The sequence below is a fragment of the Pseudorca crassidens genome, chromosome 2, assembly GCF_039906515.1.
Source record: "Pseudorca crassidens isolate mPseCra1 chromosome 2, mPseCra1.hap1, whole genome shotgun sequence".
In the NCBI taxonomy this organism is placed as follows: Eukaryota; Metazoa; Chordata; class Mammalia; order Artiodactyla; family Delphinidae; genus Pseudorca; species Pseudorca crassidens.
Window position 1 is genome coordinate 140,824,914 of NC_090297.1, and position 27,746 is coordinate 140,852,659.

General features: G+C 35.4%; 2 protein-coding genes across 7 annotated transcripts in view; one reads left to right on the forward strand and one right to left on the reverse strand.

The window, feature by feature from the left end:
* TPR (translocated promoter region, nuclear basket protein) overlaps positions 1–3,500 on the reverse strand; it is a 64,778-nt gene extending 61,278 nt beyond the window's left edge. For 2 of the 3 annotated variants that reach the window (XM_067728940.1, XM_067728941.1), the window contains exons 1-2: positions 3,143–3,451; positions 1,520–1,624 (exon numbers count right to left, since the gene is read on the reverse strand). In XM_067728940.1, coding sequence (XP_067585041.1) covers positions 1,520–1,624; positions 3,143–3,293 — 256 coding nt within the window. In that variant the 5' untranslated portion in view covers positions 3,294–3,451. Of the gene's footprint in view, positions 1–1,519; positions 1,625–3,142 lie in introns of all 3 variants that reach the window. The other variant, XM_067728942.1, reaches the window with a different exon arrangement.
* A 455-nt stretch (positions 3,501–3,955) lies between these two features.
* ODR4 (odr-4 GPCR localization factor homolog) overlaps positions 3,956–27,746 on the forward strand; it is a 40,481-nt gene continuing 16,690 nt past the window's right edge. The window contains exons 1-11 of one of the 4 annotated variants that reach the window (XR_010941260.1): positions 3,956–4,234; positions 6,999–7,119; positions 9,315–9,449; positions 13,044–13,139; positions 15,729–15,835; positions 16,867–16,903; positions 17,813–17,953; positions 18,968–19,063; positions 19,902–19,970; positions 23,720–23,848; positions 24,562–24,654. Coding sequence is in view for 2 of the 4 variants with exons in the window: in XM_067728950.1 (XP_067585051.1) it covers positions 7,021–7,119; positions 9,315–9,449; positions 13,044–13,139; positions 15,729–15,835; positions 16,867–16,903; positions 17,813–17,953; positions 18,968–19,063; positions 19,902–19,970; positions 23,720–23,848; positions 24,562–24,650 (998 nt within the window). In the remaining 2 variants the exon portion in view is untranslated. The remainder of the gene's footprint in view (positions 4,235–6,998; positions 7,120–9,314; positions 9,450–13,043; positions 13,140–15,728; positions 15,836–16,866; positions 16,904–17,812; positions 17,954–18,967; positions 19,064–19,901; positions 19,971–23,719; positions 23,849–24,561; positions 24,655–27,746) is intronic. The other 3 variants (XR_010941261.1, XM_067728950.1, XM_067728951.1) reach the window with 3 other exon arrangements.

Genomic DNA, 27,746 nt, shown 5'->3' on the forward strand with positions numbered 1-27,746 from the left:
ATTTAAACTACATGAAATGTATACAGAGTAAATCACAATAATGGATAACTAATTCAGCTGGTTTACCACGCTAAAAAGAGCTATGCTTGATACTGAATTTTCAGTCCCACAATCTCTACTCATAATGAGTTATCTCCCCTAAAGTTTCTCTTCTAAACATATTCCAATAATTAGGAAGAGTATACTTTCTGAAACTTTCTTCCACTGAAACACGTCTATGTTATGTGCTGGTAATTTAATGAACAAATACATTATTATTACTTCCAAGTTAAACAATTCGTTTATTAAAAGAAAAACAAAAAACCTGCTAAATTTGTCCACATTTTCTGTCATTTTAATGTTATTTACTGCTTCCAAACTAAAAAAATATAAAAATATAAACTGTACACCCCAGGAAGGCATGTCTATCTAGGTTTATCCCCATCTTCTCCTCCCTCTCCCTTTTCCGGATCTCATAAAAGAAGCTGGGATCACAGTCATTTTCTTGAAATTTTTTAGCACTTTTGCTCTACAAACCTTTTTTTTTATGCCAAGACAAAACTGTGTACAGGTGATAAATCAGATGTAGCTACTCAAGTATTCATACCCTCATTACACATATATACATACCATCATATGTATACATCACATGTTTTAAAAATGAGATGTGCCAAAATTAGTTGAAAAGGGTTTTGACTCAAACATACAGCTGATGGGCATGGACTTGGTTAAGAAAGAAGACTAATGTTTCAGCCATTCTCTTAATTATTAGCTTCTTGCATTCCCAATGAAATTAAAATCCAGCTATACCTAATAACAAATATTATGCCCCTACTCTATAAAGATCTTCCTGACATTCGCTTTTTTCTCTGTAAACAAGGCACAAAAAACACATCATCCTCCCAAGAAATGTCAGGACCTTTAAGATCTTGTGTACTTTCTAGGACTTAATGATGTAAGAAAATTAATTAAGAAGAAAAACAGCTGTTCATCTTTCAATGGAATTAGGCCTTAAAGAGGAAATTACATCCTGAGGTTCATAAGTAGTTATAAATATCATAACAAGAGTTAAAACATGAATATAATAATGGAACTAATAGGCTTTAATTTTTCAACAACATAAAAATAATTAAGTAACTCTCTTTACTTTTTCAGTTGGATAATGCTTCAGCCTTTTCAAAATGCTTTCATATATACCTCATTTGACCTGTACAGCTGTTTAAGTAGATAGACAAGTGGCTCTAGCCATTTTATAAACAATAATCAAACACTGTTATGATTTACATATGACATAAGAGTTTTTAATAGCAGTCAGAATTAGAACCCATGCCTCCTGACCATTAAGCCCTGGACTCTTTCAAAGTCTTTACCACTGAATGAAAAAAAATCACACTGAAAGAAAAAAACATGATATTACCAGAAATGAAAACAAGGACAATCAGTATTTTCATATACAGTAAATAAATGTTTCCAAAGCATACAAAGGAGGATCTGAAGACCTCAATACTCTAATATTAGAAAGATATAATTAAATACTTACTGAGCTTCTCCAGCTCAAGCCGCAAGCTTTGGCACTCTCGGGTTTCATTCACAAGTCTCTCCTGACTGTGGGACAGCCTCTTCTCTATCTCAAAGTACTGTTGTTCTACAGATGATCAGAGGAAAAAAAAAAAAAAAATCAAACATACATGTACACACTGTCGACACTGCTACTTATTTTTGATAACCTTGATTTTAAAATTTAAGACATAGTATTGGGACCCACACTCCAAATAAGAGAGAATTTGAGTAAAGATAAATAGATCGAGTACAGAAAAGGACTTTAATCCAACATTTCCAACTGACATATGTAAAATGACAAAAGAAAATAAGGCCTGAGAGGGTGTTAACAAATTATTTTTCTGCCTATTCCACAAGATTATGAAATTCTTCAAGGCAGGCAACATGTCTCACTTATCATAGTATTTTCCCCACACATCAGTAGACTTCTTGGCATAAAGCAGACCAAAAAAATATATTTATTAAATGGAGAAAAAAATATTTAGGTTAAAAACTGCTTTGCTTTAAAAAGGTTTGTCTTAAAATAGCCAAAATAATGCCTGAACATATAAAATTACTAAATTTATGTAAAAATAAACATGTTAACTTTCCAAGGGAAGCGACTGATAGTGTACTGTTCAACACATTAGAAGCACATAGAATACGCTCAATATTTATTCTGTAAATTAACACATAGAATGCAGTGCACTATATTCAGTGTTGGGATTCAGAGAATTAATTTTCAACATCAATTCTCCTTGGTAATTTTATTTATTTTTTTTAAATGAAAACTTCTTCAGAACTTTCAATCCACTTAGCAAAAACCAGTTACCAATCCCGCACCGCCCGCCCACCCCCCCAAAAAAAACCAAGACACACAACCTGGTAAACCAGGACACACAACAGATGGTTTGTATTTTACTAATGGTAATTACTATGCTCTTAATATTTCTTCAATGATATTCAAGTCACCATTGTGAGGAACTTTCTTATTTGAGAGTCTACTACAGGTATTTATAAGGTCTTAATAGATTTTCTATCAAAGTCCAACTTTTAGAAAGAAGTCGTATATATTAAACATTTACTGCACGTGCACTGTGTTTCCAGCGCTGCCTTATGCATCCATTCGTTCTTGTGAACACAAAACGGACCAGAGCGAGACAGACTCAGAACAAGTGCAGGAAGTTATCATTAAAGACATAGGCCTTTGAAGGCAGATGACTAGAAAACAGAGCAGAAATTACTATCATTTAACGTGCAACATACAGACAGGGTACTCTAGGCTTAGAAGAATTAGGAGTCGCAGACCCCTAGTCCGGTGTAAACAGACCCAAATCTTCACAATTTCTGTTTGCCAGACGTTAGGCGTCCCTAAATGAGACCACCCTAATTACAAAGAAAACAGGAACTCAATGTGGATTCACATTTTAAAAACAAACAAACAGGCTCCTTCGTATCAAACTGTGAGGGAAGCAGTTACGAGAAGGCCTATGGTGCCCACGGAGCCAGAGAAGCGATGCTAGCTAGCAGTGAAGCCGTGGATGGTGCGAGCTTGCAAGGGGAGGAGACCAGCCATCGCTGGGGTCGCGCCCAGAAACAAGGGCGCGAAGAGCGTCGCACTTACCGCTCTCCACCTTAAATTTCTCGTGCCGCCCCTTGAGACCATCGATCTCGGACTGCTGGTCAGCAAGGAACTTCTCAAGTTTGTTCTGGACCGACTTGGGCAGCTTGTTCAGTTCCGTGCGCTCCAGGACTTGCTGCAACACCGCCGCCATGTCGATCGGGCCGGGGACCGTGGCGGCAGCGGCCGACGGAGCAGAAACGGAGAAGAAAGACGAAGACGAAGAGGACCCAGAAGCCTGGGCTGCCGCCTCCGCCACCTCGCTCGGTGTCTCGCGCGCGCCCGCCCGACGGAGACTCAAGCGGCGGGACCCTGGGAAATCGAGTCCCGCGTTAACTACTGCACCAGACGCGCCGCAGCGCCCGCGTCCACAGTGCGCGCGTAATCACCGGAAGCTGTGCACCCTGGGAATCCGAGTTCAGAGGCAGTCTCTGACCCCTGTCGTGCACTCCGCTTTCCGGCCCCCTTTTCAACCCGCTTCTAGCCGCGTAGGCTTCAGGGAAACGTAGTTTTCCCCAATCCCTTCCGTGAGCCCAATTCCGCACCACCAAGTCCGCTTCCTCCTTTCTCCCCGCCCCCCGGCTCTCCTTGCCTGCCGCGCGACCACTTATCCGCGAGGTGGCGCCACACAGTACCCGTTAACCTACGTTCCTCCCTGAAGAGGAGGGCGACCTTACTGTCACAGCTCCGGGATGCCATGGGTCGTCCTCTTTGGCGGCTTTTAGACACTGGGCCGCTAGAGGGCATCGGTCCCGGCAGGGCCGGACGGCAGACGCCGGGCTACCGCCACGCTCTTAATGGCGCCCGGAAGGGGGCGGCGTGGCGACCGCAGTCGGTTTGGCTGAGGCGCTGCGGTGAAAGGAGGGGGCCAGCGTGCGTCATCAATCTGAGCCACCTGACTCCAGAGACCCCGGGTGTGGAGTAGGAAGTGAGGTGCGGGAAGTTCGTCGCTTTCTGATGAATTCATTGACTGTGGAATTGGGACCGGTGTGGAATCTGGTCCCTGGAGGCTGGTACTTGCACTCTAAACACCTTTCTCAGGTAGTCTGACAGTTCGACAGATTTGTCTGCCACGCGTGCACAGTCTGAGTACAGGTGAGTCAGCCTGAGGGTGGAATCCGTGTGTGTGTGTGTGTGTGTGTGTGATGTGTGTGCACTCGGGCACAGAGAACTGCCTTTTCAAGGAGGACAGAAAGGGGTAGAGTATAGGAACTATATGGACGGTCACTCCTGTGCGACACACTCAAGTCCAGTTATGAGACTTATCTTACTTAGATTTTTTGGTTTTTTGGTGGCGGAGTTGGTAACAGTGATTTAATAGGAATTTAAAGAGCTCGGTTTATTTTCCAGGAAGAGGATTTTAAAAAGCCAAGAGGAGTTTGAGTGTAGCTTTTATTTGTATGTTTTAAGGTAACGTTACAGAAAATGTTGCCTTGTGTTTATATTGTTAAAATTGAAAAACTTTTGGAACAGAAGTTGTTGAACACGTTCGTTCTTAAAAACCGCTTCTTACGCTGCCACCGTAACAGAACTACTTGTTTCCAAATTGTAGTTCTGTGACTTCTAAGCAGAATCCGTAAATTATTTCATGTTTGATTACTCTTCTAAAAGAATTTGTTAAATTCTTTATTGAAAATAAAGCATTACTAATGTCATCCTCCCTACAGTTCCCACAGTAGCAAACCTTTGAGAATAGCAGTAAGGAGCTTAAGGTTGTTTCTTTCCCCCAAAATATTTTATATAAGCAGTTTAATTAAGGTTGCTGGTATGTGCAGTACTGTATTATGTCCTAGGCCCACAATATTATCATTATTGATCTACCATTTGGAAAATGCAGATGTTCTGTACTTGGACTTAGAGAATCCTAAAATTAGATTTTCCGACCTGCTATGATCCAAATTCTTTATTTTGTAGACTAGGAAAACAGAGTCCAGGGAAGTTGAGTGGTCTCAAGTCAGCGTTTGGACAACTTGCAAAGCTTCTGCTGATACACAGCATTTCAGGAAAAATTGAACTGTATAAGAGAAGATCTACATTTTTATTAGCGTCCTTTATAAAGTATGGTTAGCTACATTTCAAGGTTTTGAAGGAGCACTAAAGAAAAAAAATATCCGACAGTCAACCAGATTTCATAACCCAAAGATTTTCATCTTTCTGTTGCATTCAGTTTCTTACACGTTAACGTGACTAGTAGATGACACCTTGGAAAAAGTAAGATTAGAAAGTTACATATCATAACCTTGGAGTCACTGTTAACTGCTATTTCTTGTAAGAATTAAGAATTATTTAGGGCAGAAGGAAAAAGAGTAGAATAGCATGATGAAGTAGAAGAAAGTTTAATACACAGAAATGCATACCTTAAGGTGGTAAAAGTGGAAAGCCCTTAACTTTATAGAGGCATTAATGATTTAGACAGGCAGTCCTAGACTTCGCCAAAAAAAAAAAAGTGCAAACCTGAGAGCTAAGAAGACATTTAATGCATTTTGAGACAAAACCGAACAGGAATTTTGAAAAAAGACCATCTAATAGGCCATTTCAAACTGGAAGCGATTCTCTGGGCTTTAGTTTTAGAGTAATGCAAGTCATTGTGACTGGCAGTTTATTTTACTGATGTCAGATAAGCCACCCCAGCACATCTATAGTTGCCTGGATTTTGTTGTCCTGAATAAGATTGGGATTTTTTGCAGGACCTAAGTGACTATTACCGCTATTCAGAATGCTGCAACTGTGTTTCTTCAGTCTCTCTGTGGCTATTTTATAGCTTTTTGGAATCATGTCTTTACATTTGTTTCTCCCACACTGAATGTGAACTCCTTGAGATCATCATTTATTATTTCCTACCTCTTTTATTCAGCATCTTTGATTTTAAGCTACAGAAACTCAAATCAAAGGAGTATGAGCCAGTCAGAGGAATATGCTGATTTTCATCCCCAAACTCACGAGAGGGTAGAACAGGAGTCCCCCTTAGTGAAAGTTTAATTGAGAGACTGGGTATGACTCCTAAGTATGAGCACAGTATTTAAGAATACTATTTAAGAAATGGGTTTTAGAGCCAGACTGCCTGAAGTGAAATCCTACCTTTGCCACTTACCAGCTTTATCGCTTGGGCAAGTTATGTTACCTTTTTTCGTTTCAGTTTCTAAATCTATAAAACAAGCGTGTATATATGTCCCCTACCTCATGGGGGTTTTTCTGAATATTAAATGTTACCATATGTTAAGTACTTAGAACAATGCCTTACACAAAATGGAAGCTCTACAAATGTTTGTTATTATTGTATTGCTGTTTGTCTACTTCCATCATTCCAGTTGTACTCTGAGTTACTCAAGGGCAGAGGCCAAGTATTATTCATCTTCGTGCCATCCCACTTGGCACAATTTCTTGCACATAGTAGTTCTTTATAGTGTGCTTACTGAATACATGAATTTGATTCCATTTACCTCCCATTGAGCAACTCAGAAATTATCATCTTTTCTGTTTTAGAAATGAACACAGTGAGGCTCAGCAGTAAATTACCAAAGATGATACAACTAAGGAGTAATAGATCTAAATAAGAAATCAGGTGTGTTGGCTACTAGTAGTTTAGTGTTCTCTTCATTATCTGAGGTATGGGAGTAGGTTTTATCGCTCATGTCAACTCTGGTTGATTGGTAGTCATTTCCTGCAACACTCTGTTGAGAATTCTGAAGCTACATTCAAACTTTGCAAGAAAGAATATCCTATTGAATAAGCAATCACTGTAAGGTATGGAGTAGTATCAGGGTAGTACAACTTCTCTCTTTATACTACCCCCATGAGGAAAACATTGCAAATTATATTTTTTGCCTAAAAATGCTCTATATTTTTTCTTGTAATTTAGGAGGTTGAATTAGTTCTTAATAATGGGAAGAACCTACATTGTAGAAGAGACTGTCGGCCAGTATCTTTCAAACATCAGTCTCCAAGGAAAAGCTTTTGTCTCTGGTCTTTTAATAGGACAGGTATGTATCTTTTCCTATGTATTTACTGATAAAGCAAATTTGTTTATTTAAAGTTAAAATATGCTATTTAACAATAAATTCAAGTTAGGGGATGGAGGGATGGAATGAAGAAGAATAATGTAGCCCAGGTTTGCCCAAGTCAGCACACATTCCCTTTTGACAATGTAAAAGTAACTTATAAGGTAGACACTGCAAAATTAGAATTTTACTGACCAGATTATTCACGTTTTATTGTCTTTCCAAAGTGATTTTTGCACCCCTTTAATTCCAGGTTGTCCCATTCTTTACAAAGGTAGCTTTTTACAATTTTATTTCTAGTTTGTCTTATTTCAGACTTGTAGCAAATATAGGTCGTATATTTTATTGTATATTACCGTACCCATTTATTGAATTTTTTTTTAATATTGATTCAGTGGAGATTGAGGGAAAGGGACTGAGAGAAATTTGGACATTACACAAATTTTATTTCCCTCTTAGAGTTAAGGCTCAAAAATCAAACTAAATGGAACAGATATTTGGACAGTTACTTTAAAAAGCATAAGCACCCACTGATTTATTATAATTGAAGGAAGAATGTGTTAATCAGCAGGGAGGACTTGTCAGCAGTACACAGAAATGAAAAAAGGAGAGTCACACAAACAAACTGGCTACATACATCTAAACACTAGGGGAGAGTGTACTCTGGTCCAAAGATTAATTTTGAGGCCTAATAGCAAATAAAACCCTATTGGAGGCAGATTTCTTTCTGGATATTTTAACATGATGCCTTAGAACCTTCAAATTGGATAATTAACTTGTTCTGATTCTATCCACATTCCCAAGCTACTTTCTCTTATAATTTGATGCCCTGTGTTGCCTACTTATAAAGAATGCACCATGCAGAGGACTTACATGTTCACATCCCTTCATGGTATTCTAGTTTTAGCATCATTCTGAATGATCTTAGGTAATGTTAGTGTAGCCCTAAGAGACAGGTACATTCTCAGAGTTTTCACAAATCCGATTTCTTAACTTGTAAGACAGAGGGCAGACCCTGCACTGTTCACCCAGGTAATACCACCCTCTGAGGCTTCTCATTAGACAGCCAGACGACCTCTCCTGGCAACGATCTGAACTTCTTTTAGATTCAGGTTACTTAACATCTAGTATGGGGTTCTTTTTGCTAGGAACAGAAGTGATCAGTAAAGGTGAAAGGTCAGGGAGAAATACCCTCTTCCAAACTTGCCTTACAGCACATAGGCTGTTTCTAGAGCTCAGCAAAACTACCATCTTACGTATAAGTCTCCCACAATTTAGGGAGAATTCCAATCTCTCTTCATGCTGCCTTTTCATTCCTTTCAGTATTCTACATGCTTCTTCTTTCTCTTTATTCCAGGATTCATCACTTTTCTTGCCTTCCCCTCAAGCTTTCAGGCTTGCCTCTCTCCTACTCCTAGGGTCAGTTTCTTTTTCTTTTCAAAATCATAGATTTTATGAAAAGAAAGAGCTTTCTTAATCAGCACCTACCTTTTCCTTTTGTGCACTTCAATGTAACTTTCTGGAAATAACTTTTATTGAAATAATTTCTCTTCCTTTATTTTCCGTTCCAGGATGACACTAGTGATTAGAATTTCAGGTCATGTGTGAGGATAACATCATGCTAACTTGTATTTTTACTCTTTCTTTATAGGAAATTTTCACTGTAATGAGACTGAGCTATTAAATTTTCCCTAAATTTATCTTTAGGTTTCCCACTTCTGGTTAGCATTTAATTGCTATTAAAACTGAGGAACATAAATCTAATATCACTTCACCTTTGTTTCTCTGTGGACACACATGAACAAGTTCCCCACTATCATTGTTTTTATGAAAGTAAGATGCACAAGGTCATTTGTTGCTTTATTTTATTGGGTTTTTATATTTGTTGAACTGTCTAATCTGTTCCAGTAAGCCATTTTTAAGGACCACTGCATGATTCACATTCAGGTTGCCCAAACAAATAAGGAGCTGGTATTAAATATATTAAAAGATAAATAACATGTGAGGAAAATGTTGTAAAGCTATCCATGAAAATCGTTTTCTCTGTAGATTCTGGTATAATACAGGTATTAACAATTTAAGCTGCTATAAATATTGCTCAGTTTTTGCACGTCATAAGGGCTTTGGATTCCTCAGTCAGTTATCACCCTAATAAGCTTTTCTAATTTGTTTTTAAGTGTTCTTCACAAAAGGATTACGTGATTCTTGCCACTAGAACGCCACCCAAAGAGGAACAAGATGAGAGCTCCAAACATTCCAAAGCTAAGTTGGATAACTTGGATGAAGAATGGGCCACAGAACATGCCAACCAGGTCATCACGTTTGTTTCTTTATATAGTTAAGTTTGTGTTTATTGACTAACAAAATAAAAGTACCTTATCCTCAGGTTACTAGACTAGGATTTCAGAGTACTCATTCTTAAGTTTTCAAAACTTGGGTAGTATGTCAAAAATAGAAGTATTTTCTGCTCTGTTTCCTCCATGATTATATTTTTTATTTATTGATTACTTGCATCTAGTTTTTAAAAAAGTATTTTCTTACTTGAAGTTAAGTAATCCACCCAAGATTAGTGTAATAGGTAGTGAAACTGGGATTTGAACCCAGGTGGTGTGACTTGAAAGCCTTTGATCTTGTACACTATGCTTTTCTATTGTTAACTTTTATCTGTTGTGTTTTTTAACCTATATCCTGTTATTGGTCATTTACCTTATTTCCAGTTTTTCTTTATTTTAAAATAATACTAGTTATTGGTAACATTGTTGCTGGTCAGAATTATTTTAAAGACTTAAACCAGGTACTGAGGAAATAAAATGATGGTTAAATTTTTCTTTAATGTCCTTAGAATTTATATTTTAAGCAAAGTGAAAGACATTATTACCAAAACAAATTGTAAGAGAAGTGAATAAAAATAGGACAGTACTATAGGAATATAGAGTGGGGAATGATTAAATATCTGTCAAAGGTTGGATTCAAACAGCTTCACAGAAGGCTCTGAACTTGAAAGATGAATAGGACTTTGCTAGTAGAAGTCAGGGAGCACATTGAATGCAAAAAGGACAGTGGATAAATGACCCAACGGCATGAAATTTAAAGGTATGTTAGAATAGCACGAAATTGGGTGTAATTGAAGCATGGTGTATATAAAAGAATGCTTTTAGACATAAGGCTGTATGGGGCCAGTTTATGGATGGTTTTGAAGTGTCATTCTAGGAAGGAAGGAGTTCTTTTGGAGCCAGTAGCTCTATGGTAGACTTTCAGAGCTCCCTATATTGAGAAGGATTGAGAAATAATCCTGCCAATAATTGAGAAAGTAATTGCAGTGCCCTGGTACAGTGTAAATGGAGAGTAGAGGGATTGGAGAGAGAGAGAGCAGAAAATATAGTTACAGTAATAGTTCAAAAAAAGGTGACATGAGCTAGTGACTAGACTGCAAGCTTCCTGAGGATGGGGTCACGTCTTTTTTGTTCATGGCCGTATCCTTAGTGCCAGGCATAGTGTTCCCATGGTTTATGTGAGAACTCCAAAATGTTGGATAAGTGAATGGATAAATAAGCAAACTAAAGCAGTGGGCTAAAACTTCATTGCCAAAACATTTCAGAGAAAGAGCTAGTATTAAGATGATTCAGTGACCAAGTAGATTGGCAGTAAAAAGAGATTGTGAGAGAGTTGCTAAAGATTATTGAGATTTTTTTTTAGCCTGGGTCTAGGAAGATGGCGTTGCCATTACATGAAGAGGAAACAGATTTGGGGTGAGTCAGAGAGAATGATGAGTAAATTCACTTAAAAGTAGTTATTGAATGGATTATATCATCCAATAAAGTATGTTAAAGTAAGGTAAAAATAAAATTATTTCCTTCTCCAATTATCTTTAAATCTTCAAACACACACACATGTTTATCTGCATTTGTGATGGGGGGGTAGTATGTAGTTATATTTTTGAAAAATGCAATAAATATTTAATACCATCTTCTAATGAAATATTAAATATTTTAAACTTATATTTCCAATGGTTTGTAAATAACTTTCTACTCTAATTTTGCTTTTGGCCTTCTGTAAAATTACATACCTGTATCTATATCTATGTCTAGTCTATATACATCTAAACACACAAACATAAAATTTATGTAGTAAAACAGATAAACTTTTTATCCCCAGCAAGAAATGGTTAATTTTATTTGTTGATGATTTTCAAAAGATGTGCAAGTTCCCCATGCTAAGTATGAAAACTTTATTCCTTATTTATGTATGTCAAGCTTGTGTCACTGTAGTAAACAGAATTTATGAAATCAGAGGGAACCACCAGCAGACATAATGCAAATATATTAGGGGTTAGACTATGGTATCTAATTTTCTGAAGACTTAACTTTGTGATCAGTTTGCTCATACATTAAATACATAAAAGGTAACCAGAGCACTAAGAGTATAGATGGTAGAAAGGAATACATGTGGCACTAAGAACTAGCCACAATGATGTGGAAGGAAAATCACAGATATTATGCAGGACAAACTGGTAGGATGTGTCAAAATCCTTAAACATATGTATGACCCTTTAACCTAGTTATCCACCTCAGGAGATTTATTATAAGCAAATAATCCTGTGAACACAGAAACTTGCTAGGATTTTTAACCAATATTATTTTAAGGTACAGAAAAATTGGAAATAATATAAATGCCCAATATCAATAAGAAGGTTTTAAAAATTGAGGTAAAGCTAAACAACAGGAAACAATGGAGTTTCAAGTTGGACCCCCTCTGCTCAAATCACAGACTCTGCTGAATATTATAGGGATACAAAGGTAGTTGAGAATTAACTTCTTCCATTAAGGAGCTCCCAGATCAACTAGTAAGGTTCAGACATAACCATAGTACAGGTTCATGTGATAAGCTCCATGGGAAAACTACACTGAGGTCCTGCAGGAATTTGGAGATCAAAGGATCAGGGAAGGCAGCTTCCTCAAGCTGACTTCGAGGTATTCAGTAGAGTTCAGACATGTAGACGTGTAAGAGAAAGTCTTTTCAGGCTGAGTGAGCAGCCTGAGTAAAGGTATAGAGTTAGAAAGCGTAACTATATATGTGGAGAACAGTGAGAAGTTTGTGATTGATGCTTGAATGTTTCATGGGAAGTAGTATCAAATGAGGCTCTGAATATCAGATCAGCCAGATTTTAGAGAGTCTGCAATACCAGTCTAAGATAAAAATTTGTATTTTATTTAGCTGATAGTGGAAGCCCTTGAAAAATTTAGGAGGTATTTTAGTTTTCAATCTTAGGAGAAAGGAGTTTATTTATTGATGTAGCTAAAGAGTGTCATTATTAAATGGTTTTATTTATAAAGTAGTTTTAAGGTAAAAAGTTAAGGACACTCTAGGAAGATTGTGTGCATAATAACACCCCATTCATCTTGGTTTTCATCCATTTTGGCTGCGTTGGGTCTTTGTTGCTGCGTGCGGGCTTTCTCTAGTTGCGGTGAGCGGGGGCTACACTTCGTTGTGGTGCGCAGGCTTCTCATTGCGGTGGCTTCTCTTGTTGTGGAGCACAGGCTCTAGGCGCGTGGGCTTCAGTAGTTGTGGCACGTGGGCTCAGTAGTTGTGGCTTGTAGGCTCTAGAGCGCAGGCTCAGTAGTAGTGGTGCACAGGCTTAGTAGCCCCATGGCATGTGGGATCTTCCCAGACCAGGGCTCGAACCCATGTCCCCTGAATTGGCAGGCAGATTCTTAACCACTGTGCCACCGGGGAAGTCCCCATTTCTCAATATTTTAACTATTTTTTTCAAAGCCCCTACCTCAATGCTTTGCATATAGTTGGTACTAGGTAGGCATTTGCTGATTTAATATTTAACTTCTCAAATACAAAAGATTGCATATAATGTCAAATGCTTTTGTTAGCTAATACTATATTTCTGTTTACAGGTATCCAGAATGCTACCAGGGGGACTTTTAGTTCTTGGAGTATTTATTATTACAACTTTAGAAATGGGAAATGAATTTCAAAATACCCTACATAGAGTAAGTCTGAAATATCAAAAATTCTTAAAGTTATATCTTAATTGATTATACTTGTATACAGTGATCCTAGTCATATTTAGATTAATTCTCTATGCTGGGATTATGTTGAAACAGCTTTTTCCACCCAATTGCTTGGTATCTTGAGTGTAATACATGTCAGTATTTATATTTTCAACAAATGCTACATATTTTTAAAATAGTTGTTATTTTAAAGATAACTTTTTACTATTGTGAAACAAGTTATAATGGTTTAACAATTTTTCTTGTGCCGTAGCAGTATTCTGCTAGACCTTCCATTTAGTTCCAAGTGATTGCTGTAATGTGAAATTAATAGGTTTTGCAATTCTTCATCTCTTCAATTCTCTCAGGATCCTGAAAGTAAGACATAAAATAACAACAGTCAGATACTTATTCTTTATTTCTGGACTGAGTATCTATTATGAATCCCCTGCTTTTTGTTTAATTCCTATGTCAATCATTTGGGTAACATGGTTTACAAGTAAATGTGAGGGTCCACAAGCTGTTTCCCCTTAAGCCCAGACCTAAAGCAAACTCTGTGCAGCCAGTTTTCATCTCTTTTAGTACTCAAGATCCAAATAAGCCTTCAAAAGTTATTTTCCACCCCAAGAGAGAAGGAGACCTCATTATCTTGAGAAGTGCAAAACCCCACAGAATCCTTCCAAACCTTTTTCTAGTAAAAAGTGTACAGCTAAGAATCCAGGTGCTACAGATTCTTCCAGTTTTGTAACATTCTCTCCCATCAAATATCCCACCTTCAAATCTTTGATATTTGTACTTATGGGGGTAAAGGAAGAAAATGGTGATAATCCCTCCCCTGGCAAGTTATTCAACCTTCTGCCATTTTTACCGTTTTAAATAAATGTACCTCTTTTACAATCATTCATCCTATTTGGCATTTTGAAATGTAATCTATATCCATGTGTATTTAATAGCATTGGCTGTGCATCCTCTTGTGGTTGGGTTGAATGTGGGCTCAGTGCTAGAGAGATACAGTAGATCCTCCTTCCTCTTGCTTTTTGTATCTCTTTTGTTTCTAAGAAGCATGTAAGATTTTAGAAAGGCCCTATTTCAGAAATTGTAGCATTTTAATTATCTAACTTTGTTTCCATTGACCTGCATTGAGGGACAATATATGAAGTAACCTTAAAAAACTCGTCACTGTCTCCCATAAGGTCATTGCTAAGAACTTTGTTATATTACATAATATTGTCTTTAAAGAAATTTCTTTTGATATCATTATTAAGAAAGTTACGCCTCCATCTCCGGGCTATTGTAAATAGAGCTGCAATGAACATTTTGGTACATGACTCTCTTTGAATTATGGTTTTCTCAGGGTATATGCCCAGTAGTGGGATTGCTGGGTCTAAGTGTCCATCATAGGATGAATGGATAAAGAAGATATGGCACATATATACAATGGAATATTACTCAGCCATAAAAAGAAACCAAATTGAGCTATTTGTAATGAGGTGGATGGACCTAGAGTCTGTCATACAGAGTGAAGTTAGTCAGAAAGAGAAAGACAAATACCATATGCTAACACATATATATTGGAATTTAAGAAAAAAAAATGTCATGAAGAACCTATGGGTAAGACAGGAATAAAGACACAGACCTACTAGAGAATGGACTTGAGGATATGAGGAGGGGGAAGGGTAAGCTGGGACAAAGCGAGAGAGTGGCATGGACATATATACACTACCAAACGTAAAATAGATAGCTAGTGGGAAGCAGCTGCATAGCACAGGGAGATCAGCTCGGTGCTTTGTGACCACCTAGAGGGGTGGGATAGGGAGGGTGGGAGGGAGGGAGATGCAAGAGGGAAGAGATATGGGGACATATGTATATGTATAACTGATTCACTTTGTTATAAAGCAGAAACTAACACACCATTGTAAAGCAATTATACTCCAATAAAGATGTAAAAAAAAAAAAGAAAGTTATGCCTCTTCTGATCAATTGTTTAGCTTATGGACTGTGCGAATTAGGGAACTGATTGGGTTTCTCTGTGCACATTATTTTTAGAAAGCTTAGAGCCAAATTTATGAACCCTCTCCCCATATCAAGTATGCATTTTTATAATTCTTACACGTGGCGTAGATTTTTGTCACTATTTCTGATTTTTTTCACTTAGAATTTATGTTATTACTATATTTTATGTGCCCTTATGTATTATTACCTTACATCTTTTGTGACATTTAAATAAGAAATGCCAAATGGGTGACACGCTCCATTTTTATAGGTTAAAAATCACTTGTCACTTCTCATTCTAATTAAAGTCTTTATTCTGTACTTCACTTAAATGTTAGTTGCCCAAAATCATGTTCAGTTGATCATTAATGACAGTGAATTATATTTTTTTATTTAACACCTAATTTTTATATATCCCTAAAAATGGAATCTAAATGGTTAATAGTCAGTTTCACTCTTTCTTTTGAGAAAAAGGAAATTTAATGATAGCATCATGGAATTTTAAAGCTAGATGAGTGCTTAAGGATATTATAATTGTCTTTTTCTGCACTCTCTTTCTTATTTTGCGTTCAGTTGATGTGTTTTCCTCTTTTTCAGCTAGTATTTGCTGTGGAAAAATCTATGAATAAAAAGAGACTGTGGAATTTCACAGACGAGGAAGTCTCAGAACGAGTGACACTTCACTTTTGCTCTTCTACAAAAAAGTATCTTTTATTTAGGTGTTTATGTTCTAAAGTATATGATACCAAAATAATGTTCCTGCAGGTTTTTTCCCCAAACACTTATTTAAGTCATCATTTAAAAAATAGGCTTAGTTTGTACGTTTTTCTGTAAATAACACATAATTCGGACTGCCAATAATATTGGTAATAATGGTTGTTAATCATGTATCAGGGTTGTAAAGAGTTTGAGAGAGGTGGCAAGGACTGGGTATTCTGAACTCTTTACCAGCTCTCCACCCCTGTACATTAAAATATACTAGGGCCCCTACAGAAAGGTACAGCTTAGGCAAAGTAATGCTTTTATTTTGTTTACCTCCAGTTCCTATAGATAAAATGTTCAATGCAAAGCACAGGTGCACTGAGCTGGCAATTTTTATATCTTTGGCCAAGATCAAGTGACACTAAAAGCCAATTATAGGGCCTTCTTAGGTTCTTTCCTCTACATATTACCAGGGCAAGTACCTCCCAAGCATGAGGCAGCCTCACCAAGGGAGTGAAGCAATGCAAGGGCCCAATAAATTAGGACCTGCAAAAAGACAAAATTCAAAAAGTGATCATCCCTGTAGAAGGCGGGCTGTTAACTCCTTTGGTATTTAACTAGAAAGTTTCATGTACAGACCCTTTGACCCAATAAACATTCCCAGGCTTGACTTCATTCAGAACAGCACTCCTATTTGTTAAAAAGGGTCTGTATTTGAGGACAGTTTTGTAAGAGCTATCATTCTATTCATTGTGATTAGCAGGATTTATAAGCAGTAGGAAATAGTTTAAAGTACCACAAGTATTATAGTCAGAGGAATTTGTATATATGTAAGTATATGTATTTACACAAACATATACATACATATATATGTGTATACATATCTTTAAGTGTCATGCCATGAAGTGGTATGATTTTGTAAAAACTCTTGGATGCATATACTTTATTTTTATTTTTTGATGGTTTATTTTCTTTTGATCATCAAGAATTGCTTTCTTATTTTTTTGGTTATTTCTATCCTTAATTAATAAAGAACATTTTGTCGAACTTATGATATCCATAATCCAAAGGTAAGAAAAACTGCTCTTTAAAGATTTTTCTGTGTTGCAAACTATTTTTAAATAAAATTCAATTTTTAATTTTAATAATTTTCAGTGCTATCTCTTCCTATTAATGTCCACAACCACCTGTAGTTTTTTTTTTGAAATATGATTAATTTCACTACAGACAAGGACAATTTGTGTTTTTTTTTTTATTGTTAAAATATTTTTGTTAAGCTCTCCCTACCTTGTTTATGTGTCTGGTATTATATTTGAGAGGCTAGTAGTAAAAGTGTCTAGGCTTGTGGGAGCCACAGTGCCCAGTAAACAGGCTGTCTGTACTCAGCAGGATCCAGACTAACATTTTGCCAAGGTGTCTAAAAAGCAATGTGAGGGACTTCCCTGGTGGTCCAGTGGTTAAGACTCTATGCTTCTACTGCAGGGGGGCACGGGTTTGTTCCCTGGTCAGGGAACTAAGATCCCACAGGCCATGCAGTGTGGCCAAAAAAAAAAAAAAAAAGAAGCAGTGTGAAAAAGTAATGCAGTATTCTGTTAGCAAGGATAGAACAGAAAGGAAAATGTCTGGCACCTAGTATTTGCTCAGTGATTATTTACTCTCCATCAGAAGCTTCAGAATTGACACTGTTGAAGCTACATATGGGACCTACAGGACCAGAGGACTTGTCAGGATTTTAAGCAAGCCTTTCACTGGGCGAGGGAGTTGCCAAGATTGCCTGGGATGTGCTGAAGAATACTGAACTTTTAATGCATGCTTTATTTTTATTTAGTTCTAACCTATTACCCTTTGATGAAGGAATTTGGCCAAATATATTAGATAACAGCTTGTATAAGTTACTGGGTTGTATATTTTATGATGTTTTATTGCTCCGTGTGTTTTACGTAAATCACATATTTTATGTTTTTCCCCCTTTGCTAAAGAGTTCTGCAAAACCAGCAGATTGGAAGTATCAAAATGGACTATCAGCTTCATGGCTTTCTTTAGAGTGTACAGTATATATTAATATTCATGTCCCACTGTCTACTACTTCTGTCAGCTATACTCTGGAGAAAAATACAAAGGTATCAGGGTAAAATGAATTTTCTTTAGTGATTGTTGAATAGATGATCTGCCTTTATTCTGGTTGTCTATGCCATTCATTTTATAATCCTCAAAAACTGCATTCTAATTATAATAATATTGTTATGGGTAACTAATTTGTTACTCTACCCAGATTAAAAAATTAGAGGTGGGACATTGTTATCATACTAATGTATTTAGCATAATAAGTGCTCCATAAATACTTGTTAATTAACATGTAATTATGTACATTGTAAAATATAATTATGTAGGAAGATGTACTGTTTGGTCTTTTTGCTTTCTCTTCATCTTTAGTTTTTTTAAAAATTTATTTCATTGAAATATAGTTGATTTACAATGTTGTGTTAATTTCTCCTGTACAGCAAAGTGATTCATATATTCTTTTTCATATTCTTTTTGATTATGGGTTATCACAAGTTATTGAATATAGATTGACAGTTTGGGATTAGCAGATGCATACTGTTATATATAGAATGGATAAACAACAAGGTCCTACTGTATAGCACAGGGAACTATCTTCATCTTTAGTTTTGTTTTCCATCTTCCAGTTCTTTTTTGTATTTCTGTACCATTCTTTTGTTCATAACTTATTTCTCTTATTTTTTCCTATTGAAAGAGGTAAATGGAACTTGCTTATTTTTTCCTCTTTAATACTGCTTTATATATTTGTTTGAGGCTCTTTCTCTTTTCTCACTTTTTTTAAGATAACAGGAATTATTGAATTTTATTTGACTGTGGTTATTAAGTCTCCTAGGTCTGTGACATAAATGTTAGTTTGGGAAAAAGATTAGAAAAACTATTATTAAATATGGGTGAAGTGCCAAAAATTGGGGATATACTTTTTTGTTGTTTATGATATTGAATTTAAATGCCATATTGCTGATACTTAGGGATTTTTAATATTTCAGTATACTAGGTAGAAAAAAGTCGACTCGAGGGAGTTTAATTGACATGGCATTATATTTGAATGATATCCATGTTGTGTTTCTTTTAAGAATGGACTTATACACTGGGCCAAGCAAATAGAAAATAGTATTTATTTGATTAATGGACAAGTTAAAGATGAAGATTGTGACCTATTAGAAGGACAGGTGAGTTAAGAGAAAATCATCTTACTTATGAAATTATTTGTGCTTAAGGAAAAATAAAAGATGACTTATCTTTAGTTCTTTAGGCCTTGCCTTCATGAAAACAATTCATCTACTTTTTATTTCTAAGGTCTTTTAAACTAAAGTGCAAATGTTTTTCTCAGAAAATGATAGGAGATTATTTCTGAAATCATAGGAATTTTGAAACCTAAAGGAGAGAGTGTCATCTAAATAACGTCTAATTTCTACAATGTAAACTGCTTGCTTAAAACTAAAGTCATGTTCTGCCCTGATAACAGTTTAAAAACTAAGTTTGACCATTTTATAGGAGGGGTCTGTATGGGCTTCTAAAATATCTTTGATTTGAAGAGGAACTTTGGTGATCTCTCCCTTTAGAGCAGGGATCAGTGAACTTAATGTAAAAAACCAAATAGTAAATATAGGCTTTGCAGGCCATGTGTTCTCTCTTACAACTGTTCAGCTCTGCTGTTGTAGCATGAAAGCAGCCATAGACAATATGTAAATGACTGATCCTGGTTGTGTTCCAGTAAAACCTTATTTACGAAGACTGGTGGCAGTCTGGATTTGACCCATAGGCCATAGTTTGCCAATCCTTGCTTTAGAGGAATAAAAGTAGGAGATTAATGGTTTTTAAGAGTGCACGTTGATTGATGTAGACGACACAAAGTTACACATCTATAGAAAAAGCTAAAATAAAACAAATAATAAGACCTTTTTTCCCTCTGAGTTACTTAGTGTATGTTGGATAGTCCCTAAATTGTCTTTTATGTTCCACTCCAACCTCAACAATCTAATTTTTTAAATTTTTGTGTTATTTCAGAAAAAATCTTCTAGAGGAAATACTCAAGCAATTAATCATTCTTTTGATGTCAGAGTGCTAACACAGTTGGTAAATATTTTAACATACTCCTTATCTAAAATTAAAATACAGTATTTCTTAGAATAAGCTTAATGAAATTGTTTCTGTTTTTATGGTGATTGTTAGAGAGTCAAAGAATTTTAGAGACGTAAAGGACTATAAAGAATGTTCAGTTCTAAGAAAGTTATTCCCAAGAAACATTTTAATAAAACCTATTTGGGTCTATTGCCTCAATCCTATTAAAATTTTAACATCAAGTAGATAGCAATTAGGAAAAAATGTATATATGTATACATACCCATATATATGTACACACATATACATATATACATGTGTATGATATTTGGTGTTGTAAGTTTTATGAGCAAAGTTGCAATTCTTAACTTAAAAATAAAACGTGTGCACAGATGTGCCAAGAGTTGTTATATACCTAATTTGAAGCAGATTTATACCTCTGATTTGACAGAAGCCACACAGTATTGGCAAGGTTTATGTTTTTATATGGTTGTTTTAAATTACACATCTCTTTTCTGGAATTTAAAGTTACATAATTATTCCTAAAAGTATGCATACTTTTGATTTTAATCTTGCTGGACATTATCCTAGAGGCCAGATAGGGTATAAAGTACATCCATGTTTTTAGAAAACTTTTCATTTCAATATTATACTGAAGGGGCTTCCCTGGTGGCGCAGTGGTTGAGAGTCCGCCTGCCGATGCAGGGGACACGGGTTTGTGCCCCAGTCCGGGAAGGTCCCACATGCCGCAGAGCAGCTGGGCCCGTGAGCCATGGCCGCTGAGCCTGCACGTCCGGAGCCTGTGCTCCGCAAAGGGAGAGGCCACAACAGTGAGAGGCCCGCGTACCGCAAAAAAAAAAAAAAAAAAATTACACTGAAAATGTTGAAACAGGGAAATACTACCAGGACTTATATATATTTTTACCTGAATAAAATAGACTCAAAAGCAGTTTGTCATATGAGGATGCTTTAATTTCTTCTTTTCCTTTTCTGTGTTCAGCAATACAACATTACTAAATTGTTGTTGGACTTATGCCACTAAACATTTCTCAATTTCTCTTCTCAGTATCTTAAAAGTACTTTTAGTCTTCAGTTTTCCTCCTCCTTTTTGATTTTAGAAGTGTTCTTTATTTTAAGGCTATTCCTCTACCTATATGCTTTTTACTAGTTATGCTTATGTGACCTCTCAGTTTATTAAACAATTCAGTTAAAATTATTTTGGTTATAAAATTGCAGTTAGAAGATGTGTAGAGGATGGGAATATAGAGAGAAGAGTAGAAGATAATATCATGAGATAATTTATTATAATTAATAGTATATGGTATCATATATTTTTGTCAATAATTCCACTGGTCAGCCAGCTGGAAACTTTAAAATGACCAATATATAATAAGTAGTCAATAAGCATTTGATACCACTTTCCTCCCAGTCACCCTTCATCAAGTCTTGTTGATTTTTTCTTTGCAGCATAGCACCTCTTTTATTTTCCTTGTAGTCCCAGTGCCATTAGCCTTACAACATAATTATTTTACCTAGTTTATCACAAGTAACTCTTAACTAGTCTCTCTCCATCTATTCATTCTTATCCAAAGTGATTCATTCTCCGAAATCTTGATACCTTTGTTTGTATATCTCTTGGAATATCTTCCGTATTTCTGATCTATCCTGCATATTACCTCAGATTATCCTTTCTGAATCACAGTTTGCATTCATTCACTGTTCATTTACTTATTAGTTTTTTTTTTCAGTTAGTATTTATTGTGTGTAAGGGTTAGACACTGATTGTGTTACTTTGCTTGATTAAAATTCCTTAATTGCTCTATATTGACTAGTTAGAAAAGTCTAATTTAAGGCTTTTCAGGGCCTCAACATGCCTTTTTGTTATTTTCTAACTTACTGTTCTAGAGGTATGCTTTCTATGCCTTCAAAGTTCTGTGTGTTTCCCAAGCCGTCTGTCTTACCAGTGCCATTTTTTTCCCTTCTCATCCAGACTGTCAAACTCCTATTCTGTACATGAAGATCTAGCCCAAATGTTACCATTTTGGTAAGGTTTCATTTGGTCTCCATAACCAGAGGGATCTTTCCTTTTCCAAAATATCATGTCAGCATCACAGAAGTTCCTCCACTTATGAATAGGTTAGATTCCCAAAGTAGCTAGTTTGTTCCTAAGTCCAAAGAAACCAAGGCGAGTTGACCTGTATAGAGCCCAGATACATTTCCACTGAAAAGGAGTGAAGCAGTCCTTTTATTCTTTAAAAAGTCTTCTCCTTGGTGTGTGTGTGTGTGTGTGTGTGTGTGTGTGTGTGTGTGTGTGTGTGTAGTCTTTTATATATATAGTCTAGTCCATTTGGAAAATAATGTTCTAATTTATGCATATATAATATATATGCTATAAATGTGTTATATAATATGTATTGTAAGTTAGATATTAAGTATGTAAAATAGAGCATTATTTTTCTATAGTAAAGTTCTGTTTAGTGGATGAGAGAAGCCCATTACTCCTCCTCCACTCCACTTATTGATATATCAGTGATCTCTACAAGTATCATAAGAGGCTTATTCCAAATAGAGTATCAGCATCATCACCCTTTTGCTTGGTTTGATGATTGACATTTTTGCATGGACCTGGAATCTTCTGGACTATTTATTTGGTCTGTGACAAATTTTTTACCAAGACCTTGACTGTGTTTAAGTTTAAATTCTTAAAAAAAATTTAGCCTTTGCCTGAATTACATTAGACGTTGACTATTCATGCTCTTTCAGTGGCTGCATATTCAAGTCTTTTGATTCACCATTTGTCCTCATCACTTCCTGACTGTTTCTTAGTGCCTAGGCACATGGTTAGTTAGCACTGGTCACAAGTTGTATGATTTGTTTCTGTTCTTCAGAATTGACCCTATTGTTGAATATTTATTTCAGGTACACTTAGAACATATATTTTTACCATGCCCATTTTTTTTTTAATCATAATTTTCGGTACCAGTGTGATTTTATGGGCCTCTAGTAGTACTTTCAAAGTTTCGATCCTCTCCTTGTTTTGGCACTTATTGAAATGATAAGGTTAAAAATGTCTGTGAAAAAGCTCAAAACCAAGCATAAACTAACCCTACTTAGATTAAATAAGAATGGGTCTGTGAGGTGAAAATGACAATCACTGGTATCATTTTCTGGTGACGGGCATAGTTGACTTGCTTTTTTTTTGCTGTGAAGCCTATAGCATTACTTTCAGTCTATAAAAGTTATGAGTTAAAAATGTATAAATAAATGAGTGTCTATATGTTGCTTGTAATTTTATCATATTTATCACATCCTGCTTTGTATTCCAGTTATTTTTGTGCAAGTCTTGCATAGTGTACCTTCTCTTACTAGATCATATCTTCTTTTTACATCTTTTCATCTTAATAGTTCTTACTAGATCATATCTTCTTTTTACATCTTTTCATCTTAATAGTACTTACCTGAGTAATCTGCAAATAATGTATGTTTAATGAATATTGGTACTTTAGATGGTTATATTAGTAAGAAAAAAATTAGATGTTGTGTATTTAATTTCAGAGTATGTTCAAAATACTCAGAAAATAACATGTAACTTATAAGGAGAAATATGAAGGCCTTTTAAAAATTTATGGGGAATATTTTCAGACACGTGGTTCAGTTAAAAATTCCTTCTTGCTTCATGAAATGACTCACATATATAATGTTTAAATGTTTCACATAATTAATAGTCATTGGCTATTAGAATCTAAACAGATTTTGTCTTTCAGCTTCTGAATTCAGACCACAGATCCACAGCCACAGTCCAGATCTGCAGTGGCTCTGTAAACCTTAAGGGTGCTGTGAAATGCAGAGCTTATATTCATAGCAATAAACCCAAGGTTAAAGATGCTGTACAGGTAAAAAAAAAAAAAAAAAAAAAAAGGAATAACTGGTATATGAAAAACAGAAGCATGTTAATATAATTATTCAAAAATCTTAAAATTTTACCTTTTTTCAATCTCAAATTTCATCATTATTCATTTGATTTTAACTGATAAAAGTCCAGTCTGTTGGGCAGTCCAAATGTACCAGGTAATTGGTCCCAAGATTTTCATATGTAGAATGTCTATTTTTATACCTTTTTGAAGTGATAATTATACAAGTGTATTAAGTGTTCCACAGTTGTAACATATTAGTATATTTGAAATCATTTCTTCTGAGGGAAATTGAACTTTTTAAATAACAGGAAAAGTACACCTACAAAGAATTATTAGGTATTGTTCTGTAATCAATATAATTTAGAAATTTAAAAAATGATGACTGGCACTTTTGTCATAGTTATGCATTTTCTAACTTGGACCACTAGCATTATTTGTTCAGATGCAAAAGTTTGTTCATTTAATTGGTTTAAATTTACTGTTTAGATGAAGTCTGGGTAAATTTGCTGTTAAACTATTAATGTATAGATAAGCCTGTTACATAAATGGACAAATGGAATGACGTACTAGTTATTTTAGTGGACATGATTATACAGGGAAGTCATTTATGTGGCAGGTTTTGGTAATAAAATAATGCAGATTTAAAGAAATGGATTTTATTTCTTATTGTGGTTTGTTTTGGTTTTCCATAGGCCATGAAAAGAGATATATTGAATACAGTTGCTGATCGTTGTGAAATACTATTTGAGGATCTGCTTTTGAATGAAATTCCAGAAAAAAAAGTTATGAGTATAATATTAAGTACTTTTTTTGCATGTGTTCAATTGATATATTAAGATGTCAAGATATAATAGATAATTTTATCTTTTTAACTGCATATATCTTTTTAAAAACAATATGTAATCATTTACTTTGCTTATTGAATGAAAATTTTCAGTTGCCACCTAAAAACAAGTTGTTGAACACCTTGTAATAGTAAATCTGTCAACATTTAATAATTTCAGGGAAGATTTAAAAAGAAAAATTCTGTGTGAATTTTTGCCAGAATAGATAAGCTGTGTTACCTTTTTTTTTTTAGTTATTTCTGAGATATACATTTTAAAGAAATAACTAGAATTATGGCTCATAACATTATACCAGAACATATAAGATTTTTAGAAATTGCATGTAATGTCTGAAACATTTATATTAACATATTTCCATACAAATAACCCAAAGAAAGTTTAGTAGTAGTTGTTTTTTTGTTTGTTTGTTTGTTTTTTTATACTGCAGGTTCTTATTAGTCATCAATTTTATACACATCAGTGTATACATGTCAATCCCAATCACCCAATTCAGCACACCACCATCCCCACCCCCACCGCGGTTTTCCCCCCTTGGTGTCCATACGTTTGTTCTCTACATCTGTGTCTCAATTTCTGCCCTGCAAACCGGTTCATCTCTACCATTTTTCTAGGTTCCACATACATGTGTTAATATACGATATTTGTTTTTCTCTTTCTTACTTACTTCACTCTGTATGACAGACACTAGATCCATCCACGTCTCAACAATGACTCAATTTCGTTCCTTTTTATGGCTGCGTAATATTCCATTGTGTATATGTACCACAACTTCTTTATCCATTCGTCTGTCGATGGGCATTTAGGTTGCTTCTGTGACCTGGCTATTGTAAATAGTGCTGCAGTGAATATTGGGGTGCATGTGTCTTTTTGAATTACGGTTTTCTCTGGGTATATGCCCAGTAGTGGGATTGCTGGATCATATGGTAATTCTATTTTTAGTTTTTTAAGGAACCTCCATACTGTTCTCCATAGTGGGTGTATCAATTTACATTCCCACTAGCAGTGCAAGAGGGTTCCCTCTTCTCCACACCCTCTCCGGCATTTGTTGTTTGTAGATTTTCTGATGAAGCCCATTCTGAGCGGTGTGAGGTGGTACCTCATTGTAGTTTTGATTTGCATTTCTCTAATAATTAGTGATGTTGAGCAGCTTTTCATGTGCTTCTTGGCCATCTGTATGTCTTCTTTGGAGAAATGTCTATTTAGGTCTTCTGCCCATTTTTGGATTGGGTTGTTTGTTTCTTTAATGTTGAGCTGCATGAGCTGTTTATATATTTTGGAGATTAATCCTTTGTCCGTTGATTCATTTGTGAATATTTTATCCCATTCTGAGGGTTGTCTTTTCATCTTGTTTATTGGTTTCCTTTGCTGTGCAAAAGCTTTTAAGGTTCATTAGGTGTCATTTGTTTATTTTTGTTTTTATTTCCATTACTCTAGGAGGTGGATCACAAAAGATCTTGCTGTGATTTATGTCAAAGAGTGTTCTTCCTATATTTTCCTCTAAGAGTTTTATAGTGTCCAGTCTTACATTTAGGTCTTGAATCCATTTTGAGTTTATTTTTGTGTATGGTATTAGGGAGTGTTCTAATTTCATTCTTTTACATGTAGCTGTCCAGTTTTCCCAGCACCACTTATGGAAGAGACTGTGTGTGTTACCATTTTAAAGCCATTAATTTATTAGTGTTGACCATTATGTATAACAGAGTCTTTAATAGGTGTATATGCAATTGATCTTTCTTTTTCTTTCCAATTTATTTTTTTTGTGTGTGTACTAGTTTATATACTTCTCATCTATTCTCTAACAGACTTTACTAGATTTTAAAAAGGCTGGGTCATGGTGTCTTAACCTTTTATAACTATTCCATCTTTTGAGAAACATGAACAGTTTATACCTTTTCAGTAATTTGTATTAGAAAAATTTTATTTTACTCAAAAAGAAAATATAATATTGAGTATGCTTTTTGAAGCTACACATTTATCTGCCTTTCTACTATTCAGGTGGATTTGCAATTCACAGTTGAATATGTACATAATTGAAACATACGTTATTAGCTTGTTAAGGGAATATGTTTATTTTTATAGGAGAAGAGCATAGCTCCTGTGCTAACTAACTTCTTTTAGTTATAATAGCCCGTATATCAGGTTTGGTGGACTGATTATAATCTTTTTTCTATTCCTAGTATGATAGATACCTGGAATTTCCAGGTTTAACATCTGTCCTTCATGTACTTCACAAATAACCCTGAAGTTATTATTAGTGGAATAACCCATCCACTAATAATGTATAGTTTTGCTGAGACATGAATTTGATTGAGATTGCAATCAAATTGTAGCAATTGGATTGAGAGTTTTGTTTTGTGAAGTATGTAAAACCTGGTCACTTAGCCACCCAGTTAGTCTAGCAGTGTCATCTCTGTGGCTTTGTTTTTGCTGCTTGACTTTGTGTGTGATAACTCTCATGGTATTAAACACTACTTCACTTTCTGAGTAACAGTATGTGTTACAACTGAACTGTGAATTTTAGGATTTTCTGGGACATGGGGATATATCCACCAATAATGCCAAAGATCTACCTTATCACACACATTAGTTAAATATTCCTTTTCATTACAAATGCTTCATAAAAAGGGTATCAAATGACTGCTCTAGTATTCTATTTAGTGAATTAGTATTTTGAAATTTTTACTGACGTCCAATCAGTAAAATTAATTACTTCTAATAACAGTTGTTTATATGTTAAATTTGATATATTAGAAGTTAATGTTATCATCTAATGTTACATTTTTACAAAATGAAAAAATATTTTCACTGATAATTGAGTGGCCGTTGAGCTTGTGGGAAGAGAGAATAGGCAGTGTAGTTTGGTGGAAACAGCAAAGACTGAAGTTCTTGGGTTCTGTGTCTACTCTAACACTACTGGAGTGACTTCAGGTGAATAATTTAGCCTGTCTAAGCATCCACTGTCTTATGTGAAAAACAGGGATTATAGTAGCTATTTTTCGAGCCTGTGAGATGAAAGAAGATGATGTTTTTAA